Here is a 25655-nt window from a genome sequence, read left to right on the forward strand (position 1 = left end):
CTTTCCCAGCCATGCCGCCCCTCCAGCCCCAGCACCCCCCGTCAGGGTCCCGGCAATGCCAGGGATCCCCCCTCTTGGGCTCCTCGCTTTGCCCTTCTGGGGCTCTTCTGTCTCTGCGCTCTCGCTCAGGGAAGCCGCGCCTCTCCTGGGCCTCCCCCAAACCGCTGTCCCTGAGTTGATCCCGCCACTCCCACATGCTCCCCACGGGGCCCTGGCAGAGCTCGCAGGGCCTGGGAAGCCCAACCCCCACCGCGGGGGGACCCGCATCCCCCCACCCCCCACCGGGACTTTGCCCGCACCCACCAGGGCCCCCAAAAACACCTCCCGGGGACCACTTGATGTCCTCCGAGGGCCATCTGCGCCTCTGCAGCCCGGCAAGGTCCAAACATCCCCCCCAAAAACCCCAAAACAAAGGGACCCCCCCGAGATATTTGGGGCGAGCTCCCCCTCCCCGGGCACCTGCGGGATGGGTGGTGATGGTCCCAGGGGGGCTGCCAGTTCAGGCAGCTCCAGACTCGTGCTTGAATCGCTCCTTGTCTCCTCCTGCTTCTGCTTCTGCTGCGCCTCTTCCTCCCTCCCTCCTCCTCCTGTCCCATTCCGAACCCCAAACTGGGAGGGGATGGGTCAAGGGAAGGGCGGGAACTGTGAGGGGAAAGAGGCGGGGTCAAGGGAAGGGTGGGAAATGAGAGGGGAAAGGGGCGGGGTCAAGAGAAGGGTAGGAACTGGGAGTGGAAAGGGGTGGGAACTGGGAGGGGAAAGGGGTGGGAACTGGGAGGGGAAAGGGGCAGGGCCAAAGGGCCACACAATCCTAACAGAACCTGGTTAGGTCTAAAATCACCCGAAAAGGGCCTCAAATGCAGCCTAAATCCACCAGGTTTGGCCTGAAACCAGCCATAGGGAACTCAAATCCACACAAAGGGGACCTAGAATCATTAAAATTGGCCTAAGATCATCCAAAAGGAACCTAAAATTCAGTCTAAAATCCCAGTATTTATAAAATCAGTCAAATGGGCCTAAAATGTTTGAAACCAAGACCAAGACGAGCACCCAGACTGGGACCAGAACCGACGCTAGAACTGAGACCAGCAGCACTCCAGAACTGGAACTAAGGCTGGGACTGAGACTGAGACTGAAACCAGCCCCAGAATTTGTACTGGGACCAAGACTGAGACCAGCACCAACACTGGGACGGGCACCAGGAGACCTCTGGGACTGAGACTGAGATTGGAACTGGGAGCACTCCAGGATCAACACTGGCACTGGTGCAAGCACTGGAACTGGAACCACCATGAGACCAAGACCAAGACTGAAACCAGAACCGGCACTGGCACCAAAACTGGCACCACTATAGGGCCATCACCGCTCTGGGATCAAAATTCTGATCGGGACCAGAACCAGCACCAGGAGCGCTACAGGACTGCTCCAAACTGAGACTGAGACCGGGACCAGGACAGGGACCAACACCGGGAGCACTCTGGGACCTCCTTATTCACTGCGGGGAGTTTTGGCTGCGCCCCCACACAGGACTGGGCAGGACTGGGAGGGACCCTGGGTGGGATGGGACAGCCTTGGTTTCCATAGCTCTGGAGCAGCCATCCTGGTCCATATGGTCCCAGTTTGTAGAGTCCCAGTCCGTGTGATCCCAGTTTGTACAATCCCAGTCCATGTGGTCCCAGTTTGTACAATCCCAGTCCATGGGATCCCAGTTTGAACAATCCCATTCTGCAGGGCCCTGATCCATCTGGTCCCAGTCTGTGCAGACCCAGTCTGGAGGATCCCAGTCCACGTCATCCCAGCCCCCATGATCCCAGTCTGGATGGTCCTGCATGGCTCACACTTCCAAGGTTTGGAATTCCAGTTCCCAGCCAGGAAAAATTGTTCCTGCCTATCCTGGTTGTACTTCTCCAATTTGAGATGTTACAGCCAAGGCACCTGTCCTGGTTTGAAAGGACAGGTGTCTGCCAGCAAGGGCAGAAGTTTCCCTTTGAAACAGAGACTTTGGTTCCGCTCGCCCCCCAAGTATTATAATTGTTTGAATCAAAGACTCTGAGGCAGAGATAAGGGGGTGGGAATAACAGCTCTTTTACTAATATATCTAACTGTACAAGCAGAAAACAACAGCAGTTGTTAAAATTGCTAACAGAACAGAATAGATAACTTGGTGTCAGTCCCTTTAGATGCAAGCACGCTGTCTCTGTGCTTATTCCCAGTCCGGAGCTGCTGAGGGGCGGGCGGGAACGGAGGCAGGAGGGGGCGGCAGTGGCCACACCGGTCTCGGGTGGGAAGGGGCTGGAGCGGGCAGCTCCTCGCTCACCGTGTGTGTCCGGGTGATCAGCTGTGTCCGCAGAGGCAGGAGGCTGGAACGGGGCAGAGGCAGGGCAGGTGATCACAGAGGGTCTGGCTCTCCTGTGCTCCAGCCGCATGGGCTGAAGATCCGAGCGTCCTCCTCAGAGCTCACCAGAAACACGAGTCCCCTGCCGGAAGCCTCAGAGGCCCCTCCAGGAGCCATTCTCACCTACCCCTTTTGTCTAGAGTCATCAGAGACCCTGGGTGTAACCCGGCCAGCTCCATTGGCATGATAAGGGGAAAAATTCTTTCAATTGACACAGTAATAGAAAAACACTCAACCCCCAACAGACCAAATGCTGTCAAGAAAACAGGAATTCAGAGACTGCTAACTAACCCAGGATAGCCTCTGAAGTGAGTAGAAATGGGAATGCAGGTAAATGCTTCTACCATTTGCCCAGAATGTGCACCATTTCTCAAAACTCCTTTTTGTGGAATGGACTACTTGGCTTCAAATCCATATGGCCCCTAGTTTTAAGAAAAAGAGAGACCTCACTGGAATATTAGGAACTGGATTGGGAGTTTTAAACACAATGGACTCAGAGGTGTTAATGAACAAATTGACTGTGATGGGAAGTAATTTAGTTAATTTACAACAGCCTTTGCAATCTTCTTTTTTAGCACCAGGTAACAATCATTGGAAACTAGCCAAAATATTATCAAAATGGGAAAACATAGAAGAGCAAGACCATGAGGTAATAATTAAAGCCCTAGGCACAGCCAGTGCAAACATTTCTCTGGCTCTTGGATGTACTCAAGCACAAATGTTGATGCAGTCAGTGGCTGCCATAGTTATCAAAGAAGGTGAGGAAGGGATATTCTCTGCTGAAATTCGCAAAATTATTTGGGATAATGCCTCCGAAATGGAAAGAGAGCTTCAACCTTGGTGGGTTTTGGTTAATATTACCTATAACCCTGAGACAAATACAGTGACAGCTTTTCTTTTAACTATGCATGGTGCATCCATGAGCTTAATACACCCAATAGTTGCTTTAGGACTAAATCATGCAGGGACTGTACTGTATCCTTCTGAACATAGAATGTGGGCATGAAAAGCTGAAGAAAAATGGCAGGCCATTAACCTAGAGCCCTGTTCTATGAGAAAACAATTGGGATATATATGTGAGGGAACTTCAGAAGATGACAAAGGTACTTGTCTGGACATGGACCAAAGCATTTGCCACTTTGAAATGCATCTATCCAATCAAACAACTTTACTTGTCTATGTAGGACAAGGTTGTGTCTGCATCAAAACAGCATGTCCCACCATAATAATAGACAGTCAAATCGTGAATGAGACTCAGTTCAATTTATGTGTTTGCAATTTTGCTAAAATCAAAGGATGCAACTTTTCCTATCAGTCACCTGTAATATCACATCGGTACATAAAGGCAAACCTGGTTATTGTGCAAGAAATATTGCCTGTGCCTATAGAAATGAATTTAACCCTAGTCACTCAGCTACTAAAACATCAAGAATTAAAAAAATATTATAAGAGATAGAAGATGAAGGGAAAAGGACTTTGGTTACGATACACCATGACACAGCACCATAAAAGGAGTGTTTAAACGATTTGAAGAACATCTGTCTCATCATTGGTGGGATGTGCTATTTGCATGGTCACCAACAGCAACAGGTTTGCTTAATGCCTTAACCCACCCAATCATTGTGCTGCTTATTTTAGTTAGTATAAATATGAATTTGTCTATTGCCGTACTTATTTATAATTGGAGCATACTACAACAAGTGGCAGACTTAGCATTGCTATAAAAGGCGTATGGCTTGGTCTTAAGAGATCGCTGCAATGCGTCTTGGGTAGATGAAGAGAAATCCCCATATTGAGTAAAAGAATTCACTGATTTGAAAGGAGAAGTGGGAAATGAAACACTAATCTTAGAAAATCAGAATTTTAATTACCTTGCTAAAAATAATTACAAGTTAGAAGTTCAAAGGGAGTAATTATCTGAAACTTTAATAAATGATTGTCTGTCACTTTATGTTTGCTCAGCTGTGCTTACAAAAGGAAAAGGTGAAACTAGTGAGCAGATCCAAAGGAACATAGACAATGCAACCAGAAACCCATTCTTCCGAAAATTGGACTATCCCCAGAAATTATTCATATTGTCATTGATAGAAAAGGTCAAGAGTTTAGGGTGAGGAAGACTCACCTTACTTCCTCCTTTTGAGACCCCTCCCCAAGAAAATGACCTCGGACTTTAATTTGAGAAGTCAATCACGTATGCTTAATAGCTATTCCAATTAATTACCATAGGAAGTGGGAGATGGGAGGGACTGTTATTATTAATATGTATTTGTTTGTATCCTTTGTCAATAAATAGGCTCTGTGATCACATGTGATTTGGCAGTGTGTATTAGAGGATTACCTCACGCTGCTGCCCAACACTGAATACACATACACTTTCTTACTTTAAACTGTTAGTCTTTTGTCCATCACAGTTGAGTATTGGTATTAGACCAATAATCATATTTTGGTAATTCAGAACCAAAAAGAGCATTGTGACTCCATAGGGCCCCATGGACCCAAATATCCACTGTGACAGTCTGAAACCTCATGGAACCAATGGATCATTGTGACACTTCAAGGTCTCAGGGAACGAAGAAGTGCAAAGATTTCAAACATTCCTTGCAGGGTTCTGCCTTGAGGAAAGGGAACCTCCTCAGTGGCACCTTGGGCTGGCACACACCTGAGAAGTGTGTCTGTTTGCAGTGAGAAAAATTAAAATTTTCAAATTGCTTAAAAAATTTTAAAAAGGCAAAAACACCTCTCCATCATTTATCATCAGTCCTGGCTCACCAGGGAGGTCCCAGAGGGCTGGAGGTGTCCATCCCCAAGAAGGGCAGAAGGAGGATGAGGGGAACTCCAGGCCTGTCAGCTTAACCTCGATGCCCAGCAAGGTGATGGAACAGGTCACCTTGAGTGCCATCACAGGGCACCTGCAGGATGAATGAGGGATCAGAGCCAGCCAGCGTGGATTTCAATATCTCCATTGATGATCTGGATGAGGGCACTGAGTGCAACATCAGCAAATGTGCAGATGACACCAAGCTGGGTGTGAGTGTAGATCTGCTGGAGGGTAGGAGGGCTCTGCAGAGGGACCTGGACAGGCTGGATCCAGGTTCCAAATCCAACCAGGTGAGGTTTAACAAGACCAAATGCCAGGTCCTGCACTTTGGCCACAACAACCCCTGCGGCACTCCAGGCTGGGGAGAGTGTGTCTGAAGGGTGGCTGGAGAGCAGAAAGTGACCCTGGGGGCAATGATAGACAGCAGGCTGGACATGAGCCAGCAGTGTGTCCAGGTGGCCAAGAAGGCCAATGGCTCCTTGGCTGGATTAGGAATGGTGTGGCCAGCAGGACCAGAGCAGTGATTCTTACCCAGTGCTCAGCACTGGTACGGCCACACCTCAAGTGCTGTGTCCAGTTCTGGGCTCCCAATTTAGGAAGGACATGTAGGGGCTGAAGAGTGCCCAGACAAGGGAAACAAGGCTGGTGAGGGGTCTGGAATATAAGTCTTATGAGGAATCGCTGAGGCAGCTCAGTTTGTTTATCCTAAAGAAGAATCTCAGGGGAGACAAGGTGGTGCCAGGGTACAGGTTGGACTTGATGATTTCCAAGGTCTTTTCCAGCCTGGCTGATTGTGTGATTCTCTGAAACCACCCCTGCAGCAGTTGCAGGATGAGCCCTGGGTATCCTCTTCAGAAGCTCCAGCAGCCCAGGTCCCTCAGCTTATCCACACAGTCCCCAAAGCCCATCCTGTCAGTCCTGCAGAGCCTCTCCTGCCCCTCCTCAATGCTCAGGACAGGGAGCCCCATACCCAGACACAACAGCCCAGATGTGCCCCCCTGGCCTGTGGTGTCTCTGGCAACGGAGCAGCAGGAGGCACTGCAGGACCCTGCAGACAATTCCTGAAGCAGGATGATCCAGTTCCATCCAGTAGGATGATCCTGCTCCCCAAGGGATGTTCTCATGGTGACAACTCAAGAAGTGAAGTGAGGAGGGGGGCAAGAGAGGAAAGTGAAAGCTGGGATGGGCTGTTTGCAGGTGAGGGAACAGGGCTTGGCAAGAAGAAGAAATTTTTACCAGGAAGAGTATAGAAATGGAGCTGAAGCAAAGGAAATGCTCAAGGCAGTTTGGGGGTGACTGCCAGTCATCCCTGGCTCTGAGCAACAATATCTGCATGGGACAGGAAACTCACAGCTCATGGGAACAGACTTTCAGAGGCCTCCACAAAAAACCTGAGTTATTTCCCCACCTGTCCCCCAGCCCTTGCTGGCCCCAGGGGCTGATGGCATTTGTGTTCACTCAGCTCCATGTCCTCACAACAGCACCATGCTGTGTCAGCACTGATCTGCTCCGAGCTTTGCACACAGACATGGCTGCTGCTGCTCCAGAGAAGGAAACAAAAGGGGCATCTCTGGAGAAAACTTTGCTGAGAGATCCTTTAGTTAATTTAAAGCCACTGAGAGTGCAGCTCTTCATTGACAGAGTTTGTGGTCATAGGGAAGGTGGAGAAAAACAAAGCGGGAAATGGCACAAAGAATGACAAATTTTGGACAATATTGAAGTAGATCAAAGAAAAAAAAAAAAGCTTCAAATTGAAACCAACAAGAAGTATCAAAGCTTACTTTTATTGCAAGTGATACTCAGAAATTTGCCAGCATTTTAATGTTCCTGCAAGCATCCAGTCATAAGTCTCCACACTGCAGCTTTGAGCTCCTGGCTCCTCAGGCTGTAGATGAGGGGGTTCAGGGCTGGAGGCACCACTGAGTACAGAACTGACAGAGCAGCATCCAGGGATGGGGAGGAGATGGAGGGGGGCTTTAGGTTGGCAAATGTGGCAGTAATGATGAAAAGGGAGACCACAGCCAGGTGAGGGAGGCAGGTGGAAAAGGCTTTGTGCCGTCCCTGCTCAGAGGGGATCCTCAGCACAGCCCTGAAGATCTGCACATACGAGAAAAAAATGAACACAAAACAACCAAATATCAAACAGGCACTAACAGCAAGAAGCCCAAGTTCCCTGAGGTAGGAGTGTGAGCAGGAGAGCTTAAGGATCTGTGCTACTTCACAGTAGAACTGGCCAAGGGCATAGCCCTGGCACAAGGGCAGGGAAAATGTATTGGCTGTGTGCAGCAGAGCATTGAGAAAGCCACTGGCCCAGGCAGCTGCTGCCATGTGGGCACAAGCTCTGCTGTCCAGGAGGGTCCCGTAGTGCAGGGGTTTGCAGATGGACATGTAGCGGTCGTAGCTCATGACGGTCAGGAGGGAAAACTCTGTTGAAATGAAAAACACAAAGAAAAACACCTGAGCAGCACATCCTGAGTAGGAGATGTTCCTGGTGTCCCAGAGGGAATTGTGCATGGCTTTGGGGACCATGGTGCAGATGCAGCCCAGGTCGGTGAGGGCCAGGTTGAGCAGGAAGAAGAACATGGGGGTGTGCAGGTGGTGGCCACAGGCTACGGCACTGATGATGAGGCCGTTGGCCAGGAGGGCAGCCAGGGAGATGCCCAGGAAGAGGCAGAAGTGCAGGAGCTGCAGCTGCCACGTGTCTGCCAGTGCCAGCAGGAGGAAGTAGCTGATGGAGCTGCTGTTGGACATTTGCTGTGTCTTGCCACAATGATCTGTAAGAAAAGCAATCATGGAATTGTTCAGTTTGGAGAGGACTTTAAATATCCCAGCCCAGCTTGGGACCCCTTTCACCCCACTGCCTGCCCAGGGCTCTGCTGCCTGGAACTGTCCCTGCCATCAGCTGCTTCCCTGTGCCCAGGGCTGGGCCCTCCCACTGCTGCCAGAGCCCAGCCCAGCCCTGGGGACTCAGCTCTGCTCTGCAGACACCTCCCAGCACAGGGCACTGCCCAGGGACAGCTCTGTTCTTGCAAGCTTAATTGGCAACATCACAGCAGCCCTGAGGTGGCTGGAAAAGAGACACTGATGCTGCCTATAGGGACCCTGTGATAATATCTGTCACTGACTACTTCATTGAGATTTGAGAGAATTTTTTAAAATTTTTCTCATTCTGAACCGAGAGACGAATATCAGTGTGCAATTTCCCATCGAGGCAACCAAGACCAGTAGATTAAATAGCAGGATTTTCCCTTTTATGCAGCCTCCGATTTTCTGTGCTCCCTGTATAATCTACTTAAAAATGTTCTGCAGTAAATGTCATGCTGGGAGCAGTCCTGAACAATGCAGCATCCACACCACACAAGAAGAACACTTCCAAGCCTTACCACCTTCCACCCAGACTTTGTCCCGCAGTGCTAGGGCAGCACCCAGGGCTGGCTGAGAGCTGTCCCTGGTAGGCTGCAGAGTCCCTGTCCCAGCACAGTATCCTCGGCTGCAGGACACTGCTCTGCAGGACAGCCCTGGGCATCCCTGGCTGCTCTACACAAGAGAGAATCAGAGAATGTACTCACGTAGTCTGCAGGCATTGGGATGTTCCAGCTTTAGAAGATCACTCCAGGAGCTGCAGGTGTCTTGTCCTGCAGCCAGAGGCTTCCTGTGTCAAGGGCTGAGAGTGATTCTGCTCCAGTCACTTCGGAGCATCTTCCCAGAAATGGCTGATTGAAGATCTCTGTGCCTCTGTGATGTGCCCGGGGTGTCTGCAGGCAGAGCCCCAGCCCTGCTGGGCTGGGAGAAGAGCTGCTCAGCAAGAGAAATGTGGTTTTGAAGCTCTTCTTGTTTGCTCAGGTGACTCTCTGCACCAGGAGCCCAGCCCAGCTGAGCAGCACAGACACAGCACAAAGAATGTAATGACCCTCTTGGGGGGTTCTGCTGAGGCCATGAATATCAGTCCCTGAGAGGGAGGTGTAGAAAGCTCTCCAGAATTCCAAGTCAGATTAAAACTCCAAAGTTGCTTGAAGTTTTAATGGATCCCACTGAGGAACAGAAGTGTGACAGTATCCCCATGTTCTAGTCAGAGGAGGAAATTGTAGGCAGAGATGACAGGTGGGGACAAAGAGAAGCCAAGTCTTGGTGCCCTGGGGCACAGCAGGGTCTGTGCCACCAAGGGCTGGGAGGAGACACCTTGTCCTGAGCCACTGGGGCCTCCTGGCACAGCCCCAGCAAGGCTGGGCACTGTCACCCCTTGTGCTGCCCTCAGCATCCCCCCACATCCCAGTGGCCTCAGGGATCTGCTGGGACCAGTCCCTGGGGAGCCTTGGTCAGGAATGGCCCTGGGGGCTCCTTCATGCTTCCAAGCTCTGCAGGTTTTTCAAAGGACTTTGGGTTTTGCTTATGCCTTTGAGTATCTGAGAGATTTGTGCAATCATGGCCTCCAATTATCTGCTTTAATTAGTCCCTTGGGGGCTTTTGTCAGTAACAACACTCAATGGGGCTCATTACTGCTGCAAGGCACTCAGGGTTAATTTAAGTTCTACTTTTTGACATTGAGTCTCTGAGAGGTTTTTGAACAGTGATGGTCTCCAATTATCTGCTTAATTAGTCCATTGAGAGCCTTTGTCAGTAATGATACTCAGTGGGGCTCAGTAATGTTTCAAGGTACTCAGGTTTTTTAGGTACTTGGAGTTTCCCATTTGACACCAAGTCTTTAAGTAGTTAATGCAATCATGGCCACAATTATCTGATTTAACGTGTCCCTTGAGAGCTTTGTATTGACACTCACTGGGGCTCATTAATACTTTGAGATACTCAAGGTTTTAAAGGTACTTAGGATATTCCTTTCCTTGCTGACTCTCTGAGAGGTTTTGGGGCAATCCTGGACTCCAATTCTCTCCTCCAAGGAGTTCATGAGGAGCCTGTGATGGGGATGGACATCAGTGGGTCCCATTAATTGCTATGAGAAACTTTGAGATTTTATTCTGACTTTGACTCCTGGAAAGGTTTGTGCAATCTCCTCTCAGGCCCTGAGGTTCAAGGACTCAGCACCAAATGCACCACGGGGTTCACTGGGATCAAGCAAGTCCTGACAAACACTGGCTCTGCCTTGAATTCCCTCTGGTCTGGTGCAGTTCATAAGGAAGGTTTCCTAATAGAGTTAAGGAGAAATATTTCAAAGAGCTTCTAAGAAATGCACATTCCTATTTTAATGGATCTCTTTTATTTCTGTTCACTTTAGAGCAGAGGTGATTGTAGCATTCTGTGATTGATGTTCATCCAGGGTCTCTCCTCTGGAGGTCTGGTCAGATCAGAGAAGCTGTGCCTTGAGACCTGACCCAGTGTGGACCACCTTCCTGCACATTCCCCAACCTCCTCCTGATTGTCCACACTCACCTGGGGCCTGCTTTGTTTGGAGAACATGCTGCACACAGCCAAAAAGAAGTTTTCCCCCCTTTTTTTACTCTCTTTTTAAAGCAATCTAAAACTCTCGAATTTCCTCATTCAAAAAAGACACTTTCAATTAGTGTGGCAGCCAAAGCTGGAGGAGGTTCCCCTTCCCAAGGCAGAACCATGAAAGGAATTTTTTAGACCTTTGGGGTCCTTGATTCCACAAGGCCTTTTTTTGTCACCATGGACTCTTGGTTCTGTGAGGCTCTGTAGTGTCACAATGGATATTTGCTTCCATGGGGTTGCACAGTGTCACAATGCTCTTTTTGGTTCCATGAGGTTCTGTGCTGTCACAATGGAGATTTGTGTCGATGGGGCCCCACAGTGTCACAATGATATTTTTGCTTCCATGAGACCTAGATTTGTCACATTGACTTTTGGTTCCTTGAGATTCTGTACTCTCAACAATGGTCTTAGTGTCACAACAAACCCTTGGTTCCATGAGATTCTTGAGTGTCAAAATGAAATCCTTGGTTCCATGTGGCCCCACAGTGTCACCATGGTCTCCTTGGTTCCACAAGGCCATTCAGTGTCACAGTGGCCCATAGGTTTCATGAGGCCCCACAGTGTCACAGTGAACCTTTGGTTCCATGAGTTCCCCCCAATGTCACAAGAGTCTTCTTGGATTCACAGTGTCAAAATGGTTCCTTGGCTTCACACAGCCCCGCTGTGTCACAATGAACTCTTGGTTCCATTAAACCCTACAGTGTCACAGGGATTTCCTTGGTTCCATGAGGTTCTGTAGTGTCACAATGGACGTTTGGTTCCATGTTACCCACGGGGTCACAGTGGTCTCCTTTTTCCTGAGGCAACCAGCAGAATACTTCACTGGCAGGGCCGAATGCCTGGGAAGAAAGAGGAGATGCAGACATTTGCAGTCATGGTTTTTGTCTTCCCAGGTCACAGTGATGTGGGGTGGGGCCCTGCTGTCCTGGAGATGGCTGAACAGCAGCCTGCCCATAGAAGGGAGAAGAGACAACAACCTCTGTCCATGGAATTGCAACAGCAGAGAGGTCAAGCTTGAGAGGAATGTTGCATTTGTCTTTTCAAACAAGCTGTAGATCTGTTTGTAGATAGAGTTAGCACTAAGAGATAAAAGAAACAATGGGAGGCATTCCACTGATTGATGAATGGGAAAAAAGATTTGTCTGCAAAAAACCTGTAGGTTTGCTGGTAAAAGAAATTGGATATAAGAAGATGAAAGAAGCAATGGTGGGGGGCATGGAGTGGGGGGATGGAAACTATGAATTCTGTAAGAATGAAAAATTAAAAGGGAGTGTTATACATTGGAGAGGAATCTCAGGCGTCAGGTGTTCCGGGAAGTCTGGGATTCTCAAGTACCTCAGCCATTGGGGAAAGAGAGAGGAAAATGCAGCCATGAAAGTAGGATAAAAAGGAGGCTGTGTCCTCCAAAAATTTGAGACATCCCAGGAGAATGCCCCATGGCCTCTCCCTTTATTCAAATAAAGCAAAAAGGACTTCTCCGTCTCCTTTTTGGACCTCAACCTCTGGTGTTTCCTTACAGGCTGAAGGCTTGGCTTAAAAGACTGTCACCAGCACAGGAAACATCAATCTGAGAGGAAAGATGTGTGCTAATTTCTTTACAAATCATTTGATGGGCTAAGGGATGGATGTTAAGACCTCTGAAATGGTTCGTAATGTTTCTACTGACTTTGGGCAGCAGGTTTGTTACCAGGCCCAGACAGCTTGGCTCCTGAAACAGACAAGGTCTGCACAAACCTGAACTTCTTAATTTGGGGGGAAATTCCAGGGGGGATTCCAGGGGGAATATGGGGTACACGGGTTGGGAAGACCGTACCTTCCTAGTACCTTGGGCAGTGGGTAAAGGAAGAGGGCAACGTGTGGCCGGGAATTTAGGATAAAGGGATGCTGAACCCTCTGAAAGCTCAAGAGAGAAAGCACAGTGGGCATGTACCCAGGTGAACTCTCTCCCTTTATTCAAATAAAGGTGTGCTCTGTCTCCTTTTTGGACATAAACCTGTGATGCTTATGGATTTTCCTGACAGTGACAATGTGGAATCTCATGGAACCAAGTGTCCACAGTTTCACGGCGCAGCCTCATGGAGCGCTGGAGACTATTATGTCACAATGGGAACACATGGAACAATGGCTCCATAGCAACACTGCAGGGCCTCATGGAATGCAAGAGATCCTTGGAAATGGATGGAATGGAAATTCATGGAACCAGGTGCTCACTGTTTTACAGCAAGGCCTCATGGAATGATGGAGATCATTGTGTTGCAATGGGAAAACATGGCACAAAGGCTCCACTGTGACCCAGAAGGACCTCATGGAATGCAAGAGGTCATTGTGATGCACTGGAAACCCATGTAACCAAGGCTCTCTTGGGACAAACCTGGGCCTGATGGAACCAAGGAGATCACTGTGATGAAATAGAATCTCAAGAAACCTTGGGTCAATTGTCAATACACCAGGCTGTCATAAAACTAAATAGAACATTATGACACAATGGATTGTTATGGAACCAAGGTCCCATTGTGACATTACAGCCTGATGGAAACCCGGTGCCACTGGGACATGTCCAGCCTTGGAGGAAACAAGTGTCCAGTGTGACACAGAACAGCCTCATCAATCACAGGAGAGCACAGTGACACCATGTAATCTTGGGGAACAAAATGTTGATTGCAAACAGAGCAGGGACTCACGGAAGCCAGGAAACCATTGTGATGCTGCACTTTGTCACAATGGGGCCCTGCTGTGTGAGTATCCATTTCCCCACAATCTGCTGGGTCCCATGAGGACTTACTGTGTCTCAATGTCCCCTTGCTTCCACAAGCCATGGCACCGTCCCAATTGCCCCTGGGTTCCATGAGGCCATGCTATTTTCAGAATTGACTCTTGCTCCCATGAGATTCCATTGCATCACAATGGTCCCCATGTTTCCATGAGGCTGTGCTGTGTCACAAAGGACACTGGATTCCACAAGAGCTGGCAGTGTCCCAATGGCAAAAGGGTTCCAGGAGGCCGTGCCGTGTCACAATTGACTGTTGCTTCCATGAGATTCCATTGTGGCACAGAGCTATCCCACACCCCATGAGGCCTTGATCTGCCAAAATGGTGTCTTGTTTCTGCTATACCTGTAAAAATTTCCCTGGACCTTGTGGCCCATCTGGGCCCTCTCTGTCAGAATTAACCTTTGATTCCATTGCATTACAACACTTCCTATGTTTCCATGACCTGCCCTGTGTCTCAACAGACACTGGATTCCACAAGAGTTGGCAGCATCCCAGTGGATCTTGTCTCTTATTCAGCTCCACTTGGTCAAAATAAAGCCTTGGTTTCTAGAGATTTCACTGTGTCACAATGTTCTCCTTAGTTTCCTGAGAATCTGATGTGGTGAAAATTGACCCTTGGTTCCTTGAGATTTGATTGCATCACAGTGGTCTCCTTGCTTTTATAAAGCCCAGGTTTGTCACAACAGTTTCAGGATTTTCCATTACAACATAATGGTCTCCAACACTCTATGAGGCTGCACCGTAAAACAGTGGACACTTGGTTCCATGGGATTCCATTGGGTAACAATGTTCTCATGTGTTCCAGTAGGCCTGGCTCTGTCACAATGGACACTTGCTTACACCAGCCCTGGAAATGTCCCATTGGCACCTGGGTTCCATCAGGCCCTTCTGTCTTGAAAATTTACCTATTCTTCCAGTAATTTCCATTGCCTCACAATGGTCTTCTTGGTCCCATGAGGTCTCTCTGTGTCACAATGCAGCCTTGGGTCCTCGACATTCCATTGCCTCACAATGGTCTCCTGTGTTCATTAGCCCTAGTGTGTCACAATGGACACTTGGCTCCATGAGCAGCGGCAATGTCCCAGTGGCACTTGTGTTCCATGACACCCTGCTGTGTTACACCTGACAGTTTGTTCCATGAAATTCCATGGAGTCACAATGATCACTTGGTTCAATGAGGCCCTGCTGTGTCTCATGGCTCCCTGCTTCCATGAGTCATGGTATGGTCCTACTTGCACCTGGGTTCCATGAGGCCATGCCAAGCTCACAATTGACACTTGCTTCCATGAGATTTCATTGCATGACAATTGTCCCCATGTTTTCATGAGGCTGTGCTGTGTCACATGGACACTGGGTTCCACATGCCCTGGTGATCTACCATAATAAGAGTATTGGTCTAATACTGATATTCAACTGTGATGGACAAAACACTCTTTAACAATTTAAAGTTAGAAAGTGTATGTTTATTCAGGGCTGGGCAGCAGCGTGAGATAATCCCCTAATACGCACTGCAAAATCACAGGTGATCAGAGAGTCTATTTATTGACAAAGGACTTAAACAAATGCATATTCATAATAAAAGCCTCTTCCATCCCCACTTCCTATGGTAATTAGCTCAAATAGCTATTAAACATGAATGATTGATTTCTAAATGAAGTCTGGGGTCATTTTTTGTGGTGAGGGGTCTTAAAAGGAGGAAGTAAAGAGAGTCTTCCTTGCCCCGAACTCTCAGCCTTTTCTATCAATGACATTACAAATGATTTCTGGGAATAGTCCAATTCTTTAAAGAATGGGTTTCTGCTTGCATTGTCTATGTTTCTTTGGGTCTGCTTACTAGTTTCATCTTTTCCCATTGTAGGCACCGCTGAGAGAACACAAGATGACAGACAATAATTTATTTAAGATTCAGATAACTACCTCAAGCCAGGGTTTCTTTCTAACTTCTAACTTTTATTTATTTTCAGCAAGGTCTATCTATCAATTTACTTTTTAATTAATTCTAGTAAATAACTAACTTTTAACTAAAATCCTAATATTTCTAAGATTAGTGTTTCATTCCCCACTTCTTCTTTGAAATGAGTAATTTATTTTACTCAATATGGGGATTTCTCTTCATCTAAGACACATGACAGCGAGCTCTTAAGACCAAGTCATACGCCTTTGATAGCGATGCTCAGTCTGCCACTTGTCCCAGTATCTTCCTGTTGGGGGTTGAATGTTTTTCTATTACTGTGTCAATTTAAAGAATTTTTCCCATTATCATTCTAACGGAGTTTGCCGGGTTACACCCAGGATCTTTGAGGACTCTAGACAAAAGGGGTAGGTGAGTGCGGCTTCCGGAGGGGTTACTCATGTTTCTGGTGAGCGGAGCTGAGAGGAGGAACCCCCCCACCACTCCGCCCCTCCCCGTCTCCAGCCACGTGGCCAAACACAGGAGAGCCAGACGGTCTGCGATCACCTGCCCTGCATCTTCCCTGCTACAGCCTCCTACCTCTGAGGACACAGCTGACCACCTGCCATGGTGTGACTAGAGGGTTTGCCAGTTTTAAATATTTAATTTCCTTTAGAGATAGGATTTAGGAGTAAAGACAATGCAGTCTTAAAAAATGGTACAAGAAGAAATTTATTAATAACACACAAAAAAAAAAATCAGAATAAGATTCTTAGATTATTCCCTCCTCCCTTCATTCCACATTTCTTACCAACCACATACAGAGAACACTTCACTCAGTTATCCACTCAAATAATCATTTCAGTTCACTTAAGAGAGAAAAGTTCCTTTTTCTGCTTTAGACTTAGGGGGTGTCTTCACTTCAGAGTCTGCATCCGCCGGTGACATACAGAACAATGAATTTTCCTCTCATTCCCACAGTCCTTCCAGAGCCCTGTTATGGGTTACGATGCAGCGTGGGGTACTACTTTTAAAGGCCGACTGCTGAAAAACAAAATCCTCTTCATCATCTTCTTTATCAGATGTCTCTGTTCATATTCCAGTCCCAAAACAGAGAGCTCAATTTCCCGAGGCAAAAAGAAAAGTCTTTCTCTCAAGCACACATCCTCCCCAAGTATATTTCATAGTTTAAAGGAATTTTAGTGAAGTCACAATCCCCTCATAGCCCCAGACAAAAGGTTTTCAGCTACTTATCAGTTGCATATTTCCAATCTCTTCCCATCAGGAACTTTATCGTCGTTCCGCTGACCTGCTTTATTTCTTCTCATTTAGGGGAGCTCAGGTGATCGAGAATCTTATTTAGTCATTAAGAAGTTAAAATTGTATCTAGATTGTGAAAAAGCCATGCGGTCAGCTGGAGGCCTCTTCTAGCACGTGGAGATCTGAGCCGAACCAAGCTGGGGCCTCTGCAGAGCCGGTGTCAAGCCAGGCCCCCTGCAGAGCCGGAGTCAAGCCAGGCCCCCGGCAGAACTGGTGCTGGGCCGAGATGCCGGGCCAGGCCCTAGACCGAGCCCAGAGTCGGGCCAGGGCTCCGGCCGGGGACCCCCACTTCTCCGGAGGCCGGAAGCCGAAAAAGCCCCCCAGCACTTGATTCACTGTGACTTGTGAAAGCGAAAGAACTTTCCATTGGTTTCCCAAGCTGTCCATCACCAAATCAGCTCTCTGATTGGTTCCACCAGCTCACAGGAGAAGCCCCTGGAGATGGGACAGCCCCTTCCATTCCCGATCCACGTGGAGCTTCCCCTGAGGGGAAACCACCCCTCCCGCCAAGCACGTGAAACCAACACACCACCAGAACCCAAACAGTGAGTGCCCTCTCCAGTCCGCTCCCACCTGAGACCAGCGTGGCCACTGGCACCCCCTCCCACCTTTGCCCCCGCCCACTTCTCTGCCGCTTCTGAGCTTTGCTCCATCTGCAGGACTGGGACCGAGTGCAGAGAGAGCGTGCTTGCAGCTAAAGAAAGGACTGGAGCTAAGTTATCTGGTCTGTTTTGTTGGTAATTTTAACAACTACTGTTTTTTCTGCTTGTATGGTTAGATGTATTAGTAAAAGAGTTGTTATTCCTAATCTCTTATCTCTGCCTCAGAGTTCTTGATTCAAAAAATTATAATACTTAGAGTGGAATTAAAGTCTCCATTTCAAAGGAAAACTTCTGCCTTTATTGGCAGACCCCTGTCCTTGAAACCAGGACACTTCCAATTCCCAAGAAGTACAGCAATAGACAAAAGCAAACTTACATTAACTAAAATAAGCAGCACGGTGATTGGGTGAATTAAGGCACTAAGCAAACCAGTTGCAGTTGGTGACCATCCAAATAGCACATCCCACCAATGATGAGACAGATGTTCTTCAACTCATTGAAAAACCCCTTTTGTGCTCTCCATATTAAGGTGTATCATGATCAAAGTCCTTTTCCCTGCATCTTGAATCTCTTTCAAAATTTTTTCTTCATTCCTGGTGTTTCAGTAGCTGAATGACTTGAGTTAAATTCATATCTATAGGCGCAAGCAATATTTCTTGCACAGTAACCAGGTTTGCCTTTATGTACTGATGTGATATTACAGGTGCCTGATAGGAAAAGTGGCATCCTTTGATTTTAGCAAAATTGCAAACACATGAATTGAACTGAGTCTCATCCACAATTTGATTGTCTATTATTATGGTGGGACATGCTGTTTTAAGACAGACACAACCATGTCCTATATATACAAATTAAGTTGTTTGGTTGGTTAGATGCATTTCAAAGTGGCAAATGCTTTGGTCCGTGTCCAGGCAAGCATCTTTGTCATTTTTTAAAGTTCCCTCAAATATATATCCCAATTCTTTTCTCATAGAACAGGGCTCTAGGTTAATGGCCTGCCATTTTCCTTCAACTTTTCGTGCCCACATTCTATGTTCAGAAGGATACAGTACAGTCGCTGCATGATTTAGTCCTAGAGCAATTATTGGGTGTATTAAGCTCACAGATGCATTATGTATAGTTAAAACAAAAGCTGTAGCTGTATTTGTCTCAGGGTTATAGGTAATATTAACCAAAACCCACCAAGGTTGAAGCTCTCTTTCCATTTCGGAGGCATTATCCCAAACAATTTTGAGAATTTCAGCAGGGAATATTCTTTCCTCACCTTCCCTGATAACTGCAGCAGCCACTGACTGCATCTACATTTGTGCTTGAGTACATCCAAGAGCCAGAGAAATGTTTGCACTGGCTGTGCCTAGGGCTTTAATTATTACCTCATGGTCTTGCTCTTCTATGTTTTCCCCTTTTGATAATATTTTGGCTAGTTTCCAATGATTGTTACCTGGTGCTAAAAAAGAAGATTGCAAAGGCTGTTGTAAATTAACTAAATTACTCCCCATCACAGTCAATTTGTTCATTGACACCTCCAAATCTATTGGGCTTAAAACTCCCAGTCTTGTTCCTAATACCCAAGTGAGGCCTCTCTTTTTCTTACAGCTAGAGGGCATACAGTTCTGAAGCCAAGTAGTCCATTCCACAAAAGGAGTTTTGAGAAATGGTGCACATTCTGGCCGAATGGTAGAAGCATTTACTTGCATTCCCATTTCTACTCACTTCAGAGGCTATCCTGGGTTAGTTAGCAGTCTCTGAATTCTTGTTTTTTTAATAGCATATGGTCCAATTTTAGTAATTGTGGGAATTATAGGTTTTTCCTTTTTCTTTGAAATAATTGGAGTTTGGATTGTTACAGCCTTCTCTGACACTGGTGGGGTTGATTTGGCTTTGATTTTGTTAAACTCGATGCAATATTGAGTAACATTAAAATCAAGATCAAACCCTTTGGCTGTGCATCCTTCAGTTTTAAGTCTAAATTCAGGACAGGTGGTCAAACATTTGTCACAGCATCCAGGACCAACTTGGATCAGTTCCATGAGTGGATGGTGAGCCTCATGGAACCCATCTTGTACGAATGCATATTCACATTCTCAAACATTCCTCTCTTCCCTCATATTTGTATTGTGACCCAAATTTATTCTGCTCAAAGCCCTACAAGAGTAGGCATAGTAAACTTTCCCTTGGCATTGATAAATCCTGGTTACATTGTTCTGATGTGTTGTTGTTTTGACTCTTATTACAGTTGTGTCAATGACCACGTGAGTCAGAACCATTTGCATTATGTCCATGACAGCTATAAGTCCATTACTCGCTGTTCTTGGTGAATTTCAGCTTCAGGTCTCTCTCTGTTGCCTGGTGCAATTTCCCAAATTTCTTCAGGAGTCTTCTTCACTCGGTAGTGATGGATCCACGCCTTCTGTTCCTTGATCTTGACTGCCGTGAAGGTGGTGAGGAGTACCTGGAATGGTCATTCCCACTGTGATTCCAAAGTCTTCTTTGCAGAACACTTAACATATACATAATCCCGGGTTGTACATGATGTACTGGCCCATCTAATTCTCTGCTTTGGGCCCAAGCCACATATTTTCCAATTTCTCTAAGTTGTTTATTTAGGGATACCATGTATTTGTGTAGAGTTTGTTCCTCTGTTTGAATGGGTGCTATTCCTTCTTGGACCGCATATGGTTTCCCATACACTATTTCAAAAGGGCTTAATTTCCCTTTTGTTCTTGATTTTGTTCTAATTCATACTAATGACAGTGGAAGAGCCTGGGGCCAAGGAAAATCTGCCTCTTGCCCCAGTCTAAAAAATTTATTGTTTGATCATATGGCTCATTTTGTTTACATGGCCACTGGATTGAGGGTGATATGGAGTATGCAATTTCCAATCTATTCCCAAGTGGTGACTAATTTTCTGTACCATTTTTGAGATAAAATGTGGCCCTCTATCAGAAGATATAGTGGCTGGGACTCAAAAACATGGTATTATTTCTTGTAACCATGCCTTGGTCACCTCTCGTGCCTTAGCTGTCCGAGTAGGGAAGGCTTCTGGCCATCCTGAAAAGTATCTGTTAACACTAATATGTAATGATACCCCCCTTTCCTGGGCAATTTGTAAAATCAATTTGCCATTGCTTCCCAGGTCCACAGCCCTTCCTAATTTGTCCAATTCCAGGGTTTGGAAGGTTTTTAGGATTAGTTTGGAGGCAAAGAACACACTGACGAGTTACCTGTATAACTGTGCCTTGTTATTTTCTAGCCAGAATTCTATCTTTTAAATAATTGTACAGGGCGTCCATTCCCCACTGTGTTTTCTCATGTTCTTTTAGCACTAGTGACCACAAGAAATAAAAAGGTGCTACAAGTTTTCCTTCTTTGGTTATAGCCCAGCCTTCCTGGTTATAAGTTGCTTCTTCTTCCTAAATAAGATTTTCATCCTTTTTGTTATATACTGGCTTACCTTCAATAGAGATCTTTCCATCTGGAATTAATGCTGCCTTGACAATTTCATAGGGTACGTCACCTTTGGCTGAGTTTTTTGCCTCTCTGTCCGCCAGCATATTTCCTTCTTCCAATTCTGAGATCACGTTTTGGTGTGCCCTGATGTGCATATTAGCTACCTTCTTAGATAACTGAACTGCATCTAATAGCTTTAGTATTCCTTGGGCATGTTTAATATTTTTTCCTTGTCAGTTCAGCAGTTCTCTTTGTTTCCAAATAGCTCCGTGTGCATGTACTACTCCAAATGCATACCTTGAGTCTGTATAAATATTGATTTCTTTTCCTTTTGCCAGCTCTAAGGCCTGGGTTAAGGCAATTATTTCAGCTTTTTGTGCAGAATTATTTGTTGGCAATGGTCCAAACACTATTACTTCTCTGCTTGTGGTAACCTCATACCCAGTATGTCTTTTTCTACTGATGATATAGCTGCTCCCATCAGTGAACCAGCTCTCAGCGTCCTCAAGAGGGGTGTCCTTCAGATCCGGGTGACTGGAGTAGGTGGCTTCAATGGTCTCCAGGCAGTCGTGGATCACTGGTTTTCTCATGTTCCCGCTGAGGAAAGAAGCTTCGTTCACAATCTTTGTTACCACAATTTCAATATCATCTTGTTCTACCAGAATGGCCTGGTACTTTAGAAATCTTTGTGGGGAAAGCCAATGTCCCCCTTTTGCCTCTAGGACTGCAGACACTGTGTGGGATACTAGCACGGTCATCTTCTGGCCTAGGGTGAATTTGCACGTCTCTTGGATGTTCACTGCTACAGCTGCAACAGCTCTGAGGCACCCTGGCCACCCCTTGGCTATTGTGTCCAGGTGTTTGGAGAGGGAGGGAACTGCCCTCTGGTATGGCCCCAGGTCTTGAGCTGGTACTCCCAGAGCAATCCTTTGTTTTTCGTGAGAAAACAGAAAGAATGGTTTACTCACATCTGGAAGTCCCAGGGCTGGAGCTGACATAAGAGCCTTCTTCAGTTGGTTGAAAACTCGTGTTGCTTTTGTTGTCCACTGAAGATCCCTGCTCCCTTCTGTAATTAAGGCATACAGGGGTTTAACGAAAAATCCATAGTTATAAATCCACAGTCTGCACCACCCCATCATGTCTGGAAAGGTTCTCAGTTCTTTCACTGTCTGGGGTTTTGGGGTTGGGCATATTGCTTCCTTACGGTCTTTCCCCAAGGTCCTTTGTCCAGCACTTACTTCATAGCCCAGGTAATTCACTGTTTGTTTCACCACCTGGTCTTTTTTTTGGGATACCCGGTACCCCTGCAAGCCCAAAAAGTTTAGGAGGTTCACCGTCCAATCCACACATGCCTCTTGGGTCTGGGTTGCTATTAAGAGGTCATCCATGTACTGAGGCAGCTCTCCTTCTCCTGGTGGGGGTTCCCAAGACTCCAAATCCTTTGTCAGCTGTTCTCCAAATATGGTAGGGGAGTTCTTGAACCCCTGGGGCAGTACACACCATGTGAGTTGAGTTTTACATCTAGTTTTGGGATTGTCCCATTCAAATGCAAAAATTTTCTGGCTGGCTTTATGGAGAGGGAGGCAAAAGAAAGCATCCTTCAAATCTAGAACAGTAAACCAGGTTAGTTCAGTTGTTCAAAGAATTAACAAGTTGTAGGGGTTAGCAACCACTGGGTATAAGTCTTCAGTTATCTTATTAACAGGTCTTAAAACTTGTACTAACCTGTATGATCCATCAGGCTTTTTCGGGGGCAAAATAGGAGTATTAAAATCAGATGCAATAGTCCGATTTGCAAAAGTTTTTTATGATTGGGCTAATTCCTTTTCTATGGTCCCTTTTTAAGGGATATTGTTTGATCCTTACCAATTGTTCTCCTTCCTTAAGCCAAATTTGTACTGGTAGAACATTTTTTGCTATCCCTCGTATATTGGAGGCCCACACTCCAGAGAATACCTGATCTTTTATTTTTTTAATAATTTCTTCTACTTCATTTTTAATTTTGATTTTATTTATTATTAACATTAAGCTTAACAATTTCACATATTGTTGATCTTTTACCTCCAAACAAATTTCCCCATTTTTAAATATTATTTTTGCTTCCAGCTGCTCTAGCAGATCCCTGCCCAAAAGTGCAGATGGAGCTTTAGGCACATAAAAAATTGATGAATCCCCCTCTGCTTTCCCAACTTATACTTTAATGGTTTGCAAAAATATGCTTTTTCAGATTGGCCAGTTGCTACCTTTACTGCAATATAATCATTTGTTATAGGTATCAGGGCCTCATTTAACACCGAATATGTTGTTCCTGTGCCTACTAAAAATTCCACTTCTTTTTCATTGTTCCCTACTTCGATTATAAACAGAGGGTCCTCTAGGGTAGGGCCCTCTGGTCCCCTTCAGTCCTCATTTATGTGAGCCACCAACCCCTCCCCTTTTTGGTCACCTTTTCTTTGTTCATCACCCCTTCTTAATTCTGGACACTGGTTTTTCCAGTGTCCAAATTTCTTGCAAAATGCACATTGATTTTTTTCCAGTCAGGGTGGTCCTTGTTTTGTGGGACCATGCTCACGTTTCCCTTGTACATTTTCCTGTATTATTGCTACTAGTTTCTTTGTCCCTGGTTTACACCCTTCTTCCCAATTGCTGAAAACTCTCCAGGCCTCATCTAACAAAGTCTCCAAATTCTTACTTTCTGGGCCCCGCATCTTCTGGAGCTTCCTCCTGATGTCACCTGTAGATTGCCCTACAAACAAGTTTACCAATTGTTGTATTCCCTCATCAGATTCAGGATCCAGGGAGGTGTGTGGAGGCATTGCCTCTCGCAATTGGTCTAGAAATTCAGAAGGAGTTTGAGAAAAATTCTGTTTAATAGCATTAAGGGCTGACCAGTTAATAGTTTTAGGAATTGCTCTTTCCAGTCCTTTTATTATTATTTCCTGATATTCTGTTAGCCATGCTCTTCCCTCTGGCCTATTAGCATTCCAACCTGGGTCCTGAATGGGAAATATATCCTTAACACCATCCTGTGTTATTCTACAATCATCATCAGCTAAATCTTTAGCCACCTTTAAAACCATCTGCCTCTCTGATTCTTTTAAAGAATCAAGTAGTATTTGAATGTCTGTCCAATCAGGCCTATGTTGTTTAACCATAACTTTCATCCTTTTTGCAACACTTAGTGGGTCAACTCGATAATTTTTTGCAATCTTTTCCCAGGAATCAAAATCCCAGGCAGTAAAGGGGACTCTGACTAACACTGTCTCCCCCTCAGAGGTGATTGTTTCCCTTAAAGGGGCTTGTATGATTTCTGTTTTCTTCGGGTTCTTGATGCTATAGGACCCTGTGGGGAGCATTCTTCCTCCTCACTATCATTGGAGGGTAAGGGTGGATACAGCCAGGTTGGCTCCTGTGGCTTGGGAGTGGGAGACTCCCTTATTAATTATTGTTCTCTCAAGTGAGGATGAAGCAGGGGATGAAGCAGGGGTAAATCCTGAAGTTGATGGCAATTTCAAATCTACTTCCCCTACCACCCTCTCCCTTCCTTGTCTTTTAGGGAGTGGTCTGAGCAATTCCTCTGTCTCCTCTCCCTGAGGTTCCATACAATATACCCTGTCAGGATGTGAACACCTTTGATTCTTTGAGGATGTACTGCAACACCTTCTGGGCTTTTCCTTACTAGCTTTATTATCTTTCTCAAGAGCCAACACTAAAGGGTCAGAGGGTGGTTGAATTCCACAAGCCCTTTGCCGCTCAGGGTGATTTCTAACGGTGAAAAACATGTCAGCATAAGCAACTTCATGCCACTTCTGCACCCACCTAAAGAAAAGCATCAGCTGTACCAAAGCGTTACAGTCCAACATCCCTGATGGGGGCCACTTCACCCCCTCCTCAAGTTTATAAAGTGGCCAGCACTGTGTGCACAATTAATAAGTACTCTTTTAGTTTCTGTATCCTTTCCAATATGCCAAAACACATCCCAAAGGACTACCTTTAGCAACCTCTTTGCTTTCACTTGCCCCCATACTGAAAATTCTTTTTTCTTTCAATGCCTTTTAACCTTATCCCAGTTCTGGAGCTTCACTTATCAGTAACTTTGTAAAAAGATCTTCCACTTATACACTTATCTGACCCACAATTTACAACAAACTACACAATGAAACACAACTTGGCAAACCTTTCTTGGATAGAAAAATTCCTTTGTCTTAGGATCCCCCTCCCTGAACCTTCTATCCAGCAAAGGAAAAGGGAAGGGTTAAAAGCAGCCAACAAAATAAAGAGTTAACAATAAAAACCAATGAACCAAATCACTTAAAATAACAAAAAGGTACACATCACATTTAGGCCAAAATTTATTTTTTTTTCCTGAGGTGAGGGAAGAAAGCAGCTCTGGGCTCACGCCGCTGCCTCACCCCTTTGCACATAAAAACTAACTACACTTAGACAAAACACCACTTCTTATACTAACAATTTTAAAGCTTAAAATACACACAACTTACAAATGCAAAAAATTTTGCCAACGCACTCCCAAAAGCACACAAACCAAAACACGTACAGTGCACCACTGACCCACAATTCAAGCACACAAAGCTCACAAAAACAATCTGCATACTTAACCACACACATACATGCGGCACACACAAACTGTGACCAAGCCCACAAAAGGAGTCACCAGAAACCGACGCCCACAAGCTTGGTGACCCAAACTGGAAATTACCACCACACCACTTTTAAACCACAAATCAAACTGGAGCCACCACTGCTCCAGTACCACAACAATACTGGCAATGCTGTTATTGGCACTGCCTGAGCTCCGCCGACCCACTGCCGTGCAAGTTCTGCTCCCAGGGCCATGACCGGCCCACTGCTATCCCCCACAATGGGGCAAGAGCTCCTGGAGCTGTTACCAGCCCCACCTGGAACACAAACCAAATTCCGTAGAAACTTACAAACAAATCCACTTTAG

At 46.1% G+C, this 25655-nt stretch overlaps 2 protein-coding genes across 2 annotated transcripts in view; both read right to left on the reverse strand.

Annotated features, from left to right (window-relative positions):
• Positions 1-25655, reverse strand: part of LOC306814037 (zinc finger protein 541-like) — a 263524-nt gene that overhangs the window by 30819 nt on the left and 207050 nt on the right. The gene's annotated exons all lie outside the window — the stretch shown is intronic.
• Positions 7029-21279, reverse strand: LOC306814039 (olfactory receptor 14J1-like; the record flags this gene model as incomplete). Its single annotated transcript, XM_079329740.1, has 2 exons — positions 7029-7698; positions 21131-21279. The coding sequence occupies 2 exons, from the start codon at positions 21277-21279 to the stop codon at positions 7029-7031; spliced, it is 819 nt and encodes a 272-aa protein (XP_079185866.1).

Source organism: Erithacus rubecula, assembly GCF_903797595.1.
Source record: "Erithacus rubecula genome assembly, chromosome: 34".
In the NCBI taxonomy this organism is placed as follows: domain Eukaryota; kingdom Metazoa; phylum Chordata; class Aves; order Passeriformes; family Muscicapidae; genus Erithacus; species Erithacus rubecula.